The 6,138-nt window shown below is 41.0% G+C and overlaps 1 protein-coding gene across 1 annotated transcript in view; it reads right to left on the bottom strand.

Moving 5' to 3' along the window:
- Positions 1 to 5,665, bottom strand: part of Qrfpr (pyroglutamylated RFamide peptide receptor) — a 53,744-nt gene extending 48,079 nt beyond the window's left edge. Inside the window, exon 1 of the mRNA XM_010611012.2 lies at positions 4,968 to 5,665. Coding sequence (XP_010609314.1) covers positions 4,968 to 5,307 — 340 coding nt within the window. The 5' untranslated portion in view covers positions 5,308 to 5,665. The remainder of the gene's footprint in view (positions 1 to 4,967) is intronic.
- Between the last annotated feature and the right edge of the window lie 473 nt (positions 5,666 to 6,138).

Genomic DNA, 6,138 nt, shown 5'->3' with positions numbered 1-6,138 from the left:
TTTTTTTTTTTTTTTTTGAGGTAGGGTCACACTATATTGCTCAGACTGTTCTTAAACTCACAATCCCTGCCTCCTCTTCTAAAGTAGCTGGGATTACAGGCATCTACAACTATGCCCAGATGTTGAAAGATTTTTTTAATCCCCACAATATTCCTGATTTTACCTCAATTTCACCATATGTTTCCAAAATGTCATACAAATCATTATTATGACAAATGTAATTGATATTTATGAACCAAACAATAAATAAAACTGAAGAAGTTGCAGATTAAGTTCTCTCCTCTAAACTGGTTACCAAAATTACTATCTTTTGCAAAATAAAATTTCAACAACTCCTTTTAACCCATTTCACAATTTATTAGCTCTCAATCTCTAACACTCATCAAATAGTTCATGCATATACAGTGCAGGCTTTTTCTTTCCCCCCTTTCTCTGCTTTCCTCCCACCCCTTTTCATATCAAAAGGAGACCTGTGCATCCTCATCTTGTCTGTTCAATGTCCAGCTGATCAGCCCAGACTTTCAGCATTTTTGAGGCTCAAATTCCATAACTCTGAGATAATTAATACCTTTGGTCTATTCCAGGAGTGTCGTGAGGGTAAAATGAGATAAAGGCTGTGAAAGGGATCAGGAAAGTAAAAAGATACATGGAAATGAATAGAATTATTAGTAAACAGATAAGGAAAATTAAGTGCAGATATGGCAAAGTCCCGTATACCCAAAGTCACCTCCTTTCTGATTTGATGGCACCAACCAAAAGAGCTCAGCACATCATTGATCAGACTCAAGAGAGCTTATAGTCTGATCAAGCCTTTTTGTTTTTTAAAAAGGTAGGTGATGTTCTGATGAAGATTGACTGTCTTGCCTATTCCACACCTATCCACAACTGACCCTGTGGCTTTGAGTAAAATCAACTGGAAACTTTTACTGTTTAGTGTGCTAATTTATAACTACAGTTGTATTATCCAAGCAAGAGATAATTCTTCTAGGCCTTCTTTGTATGTATTGTATTTCAATATTTTTCCTATATTTGACTTCTTCCCAAATTCATCTTGAAAGACTCCAAAAAGGTTAAGGTCTTTAGTGAAGATATAATGGGATTCCCACAAGTGAATAATTGTCTCAGAGGTCCTTGTTGGTCTCTCTATAGCCACTTCTGCATTTTCCAAACTTTCTTACTCCAATTCCTATCTTTCAAAATATAATGGTTATATAGAGTGGGTATATACAGAAGTCACTGTGCTATTTTAAACTTTATTTCCATTATTTCTTCTTTGAACCCTCCTAACAGCCCATGTCTTTGTGCTGTTGGTATTTATGCTACATTGCTGGTTCCCAACTTTGGCTGCAAATTATAATCCTTTTTAGTTTGGGGAGCTTTTCAAAAACTTGATACTGATTACCACATGCAAATCAATTAAATCAGAATCTCTAGGGCTGGGAACCAGGCATCTATGTCTTTAAAATCTCCACAAGTGATTCCTCTGTGTCACCAAGATTTAGAACAATTCTTAGGGGAATTCTCATTCCAGCTGCAGAGAACACTAATTTCCTACATTTTCTTACCTAAGTGAGAACTTTTCAAATGCAGTGCGTGGATGCGCACTTCTCTCCACGATTCTGCCTTTACTTAAGATGTTTTTGAAATTCCTGTTTTGGAATTGCTTTTAGCTAATTTGCCAGACACCATTTGATAAATTCTTTTTCACTGCCCAGGGCAGGATTACAAGAGACCCACAGAGCTCTGCGTTTACCTTGGGAGACTGTTCCTCCCCCAGGCCCTAGCTGTACCCGAGCAGGTTGAAAGCAGACACATTGCTCTGCAGGCTCTGGGAATGACTGCTACTCCATGCCCTCCCCTCTCACCTTATTAACATCTAAGACCAAGGAAGCTTACAATGAGAACTGATTTTCTATCTCCTGGGAGATATTCAACATTAATCACCTACACCTTAAGTTTTCATTTACCTCAGGTACCGCAAGTCCCATTCTGTCTTAGGCCATCCTTTTCCCCTGAACTCAAACCCATCAGGCTGTAAACTTCCCCAATCTGATTCCATCTCCTCACTTCCCCACACTTGCATGGTGCAGTCTGGAAGCCTGGCACTTCCATCCTCGGCATCCTCCACCTCTTCTTTGAACACTTCTTTCAACTTTTTCGATCTAATTAAAACCTAGCTATTCCACAAGGACACTGCTTTCACAACACCTACAATATCCCAGCACACAAAGTAGATGCCCAGAATATGTAGAATATAAGAATGATTCACAGTACCATTAATTATAATTTAGAACCTAGGTAGACAGACAAATTAGGATGAGAGCATAATCTGATGCTAACAAGATAGCCATGGGTAAGTGCCCAGTGCTCAGATCAGGTGAAAGACTATGAATGAAGGTAGTGATTAGACAGTGACTTCATAATCATTGCCAAAGAAATGAGAGACCTGAGAACAGCTCCTATGCAGAATAATGAAAGAAAATAAATTTCACACCAAGCTTCAGCAGACACTCACAAAACATGAGGAAATGTGAAAACCAGCAAAAGGCAGAACATAAATGAAGAAATAGAAACAGATTAGATCCCTTCCATCACATTTGATCTTGTTCACTTGGAAATATCTCCTGTTCTTGAGGTGCATAAAGGCTTAGTTGAGCTTTCATATTTGTATTCTTATGGTAGAACACTTTGCCATATAGAAGATAATCAGTGGCTTTAACAAATAACAAATTATTAATTAATTTTCAGCTCCAAGATTACATTCTCTTGAATTCTCCTTTTTTAATTTATTGAGGAAGTTTTGTATTTATTATCCTATCCTATAATGTACAAGTTTATTATCTTTCCATATCTATCTCCAGCTTTTTTTCAGGATCTCTCCCTGCCCTAACTTTAACTTTGGTGGTACTTGGTAATAGAATATAATTTATTCTATAAATCTGATCCCAGATAAACACAGACCACCTCCAATTAAACATTCCATATGTTTTGCCTCATACTTTTACTGTGTGATCAGTTTCTTCCCAAAGCATTTTATTAATACACTTTTTCTCATACTAACCTTATAAAATACATAAGCAAAAAATTATTCTCTTTTTTGGTATTTAGAAACTAAATTGAAGGTCTCCTATGAAATAGTAAACAAGGATAACAGAAAGCTTAAGAACAAAACTTGGCAGTGGTCACCTACACCCTCAGTAGGGGAGATCTATACTGGCTCTTCCCTGAGCATTGTTCCTCAGTATGGCTCATTTTAAAGATCTGCCTCATTCCTTTTGCACACTTCTCTAATTCTCTAGTATTTTACTGGAAAAGCTGAGGGCCAGATTTCTTGAATTTCCACATACTAAAAGCCAAAGTAATCATTCAGGTCTTTTGATTTCCATTAAAAGATTCCATAGTGCTTAATTATATTCACCTTTACAAACAGAACCATCATCATCCAGCAGTAGTAATATGTGTCATAAATCAACCTTTTAGAAACGCTTAGAAATAATAAAACCTGTGCCTGTGTGTGTGTGTGTGTGTGTGAGTGTGTGTGTGTGTGTGATACTGGGGATTGAACACAGACCTCACACACGCTAGGCAATCCCTTTTACTACTGAGCTATATCCCCAGCACAATCTGTGTCCTTTATCAAAAACCAAGTTCTGAATAAGGATCCAGAATGTTCTCCTTTATTTGATGGATTTAGTTGCACTGAATAGCTTTTGAATGCCCAAATGCAATTATTATCAACTGCAAGATATTTCCAATCTATAAAGTAATTTATGACTTTCCACATTATGTGTCATTTTTAAATCAACATCAGGTAATCACTTTATGGCTTTTATTAAAAAGAAATACATTTTTAGAAACATGGATGAGGTGGATGTCCAACGTGTACCCATGTGACCCATTAACAGTATACTTAGTGCAAGTTAATAGAAAACAGCAATGCCAACAAAAGGTACTGAAGAGCTCCTCTTAATAATGGTGGGATAAAAGAAATACTTTCCATGATTTTGGAAGAAACAGCGAAGAGATAGAAACAGCACGGCTTGAAGGCATAATGGTCCATTTCTCTTACATTCCTAACAGTTCCCTAAGAATTTTTATATGGTCTCAAGACTATGCTCATTCATAACAGTCAGGGCATCGCCTCTACTTCCTTCCCAGGTACCTTAAACAGTGGTTAAGAACACAATACAGAACTTCCGATGGGATGGGATTACAATGGGACTCTCTATTTGCACCTCTGTGTGAAGACTGAGAGGGGCAGTCCCTTTTTCCAGCCTCCACGCATTCTCCCTACCTCAGTTATTCCAAAGGTTTAATGGCCATTTCTGCTCCACTCTCAGAAGGAGAATTTCACCTCTCCTTTCCAATCAGGAGGGGGTGTGTTTTCTGTGTTCCATCTCCCTGCATGTCTCTATTAATACAATTTCTAAAAAGAAGGACCAGTCCAAGATATTTTTCCTTCGACTATATATTTGGCTTTTCGACATATAATCTTTTGCTAGTACATAAAAGAAATTTTGTGTGGAAGTCACACAAACAACTGAGAAGCCAGCCTGGTGGTTAGGGGAAAGTGACAAGATACAATTTTTAACTTTTAAAAAACATGATTTGAAATATTTTTACCTTCGAATAAAAATATGTTTATTTAATAATAGAAAAGTGCTGGGCCTTATGAAAAGGGGAGCTGAAATAAGTGGAGAGCAGTGTCACTGCTCTGGACCTTTCTGAAACGTTACCCCAACCTGCATTTCTAAGCCACAAGGAGGTAACGCTGGACCAAATCAGAAGTGACAAAACAAAACAAAAGATTATCTCCAAGTGAGCTCCAGAGAGAAAGTTCCCAGAAAGAAGATGGGATTCATTTGACAGCGACAGCAGTAGGAGGAGATCAGAAGAGTGTGGTATCTGTGCGGTGCTCCCTAGAAGGGCTGGGGCTACTGGGGAAGGCACGGGGCGCAGACTCTTACCCCCTAGCCAGTTGTCCCAGATGTTCTGCAGCATAGTGACCGGGATGCAGAAGAAGGTGATCAGCAGGTCGCTAAGAGCCAAGGAACAGATGAAGATGTTGGTGACGGTGTGCATGGCCTTGCTGCGGGTCACCACATAGACCACCAGCGCGTTGCCAAAAAGCGCCAGGGCGAAAATGAGCACTCCGGTGAGCAAGAAGGCCAGCTTGGTGCGCGCGGGCAGCTCCGGGGTGTACACTAGCGGCCGCAGCCCGTAGAGAGCGATGAACTGCTCGCGCGTCAGGTTGTGGTCCCGCAGGAGCCGGGCGAACTGCTCGGAGGTGATGTTGAGCGCCTGCATGTCGTGCGCTCCCTGGGCGCTGGGCACCACCCGCTACTGCCCGGCCATCCGCGTGGTTCGCGCAAAGGACTTGCGAGGACTACTGGCTGCACCCTGGGAGGCTCAGGAGGAGGAAAACAGCGCACTGATCAAACCCACAATAAAGAGGCGGGGACTAGTGCACGGGAGACTCAACTCATTGTCCAAAAATGTTTTCAGCTCAAGAAAGGAAAAAAAAAAAGTTATTCTTCAGCTCCTGTCTAAACCAGGCGTGGAGAGCGTTCAGAATAACGAGAGCCGAGCGCCTAGCGAGGATCCTCTGGGGACTCTTGCTCCAGATTTCTAGACAGTCGGAGAGCGCCCGGCGTCGGCTGCGCTTAGGGAGCAGAGGGTGGGGCGGAACACTGCCACTCGCCGCCGCCTTCTCCGCTTTAGCAGCTCGGCGCCGCCTCCCACTTGACTCCCACAGGCACAGAAAGACACCCCGGGTTTTCCACCTACCTGCCTGCTCAACGAACTCCTCGGACCTCAGGTCATGCCGAGAAGCAAAATTGTTTTTCTGTAGGCTCAAGGTTTGCCTCTTGCTCTAGGCAGCGTTTATTTACGGTTATTTTGTGTATTAAAAATAATTGCGCAAGACAGGAAAGTGCAACGGATAGTACAGAGAATCCCTTTTACCCTTCACTGAATTTATCCACGATTACATCTTAATTATGGTACTGCACGGAACCAGAAGTGCGACAGAGATACAATGTGTGTGAATAGTTCTGTGTCCGTTTAACCCAAGAGCTGATTCATGATACCACTATCAAAATCAAGATACATAACGCTAATCACTTGAAAGATTTCTAG

Source organism: Fukomys damarensis, unplaced genomic scaffold (assembly GCF_012274545.1).
Source record: "Fukomys damarensis isolate Sample0158 unplaced genomic scaffold, DMR_v1.0_HiC HiC_scaffold_38, whole genome shotgun sequence".
NCBI lineage: Eukaryota > Metazoa > Chordata > Mammalia > Rodentia > Bathyergidae > Fukomys > Fukomys damarensis.
Note: the sequence above shows the minus strand (reverse complement) of the source record. Positions and strands in the feature narration are given on the sequence as shown.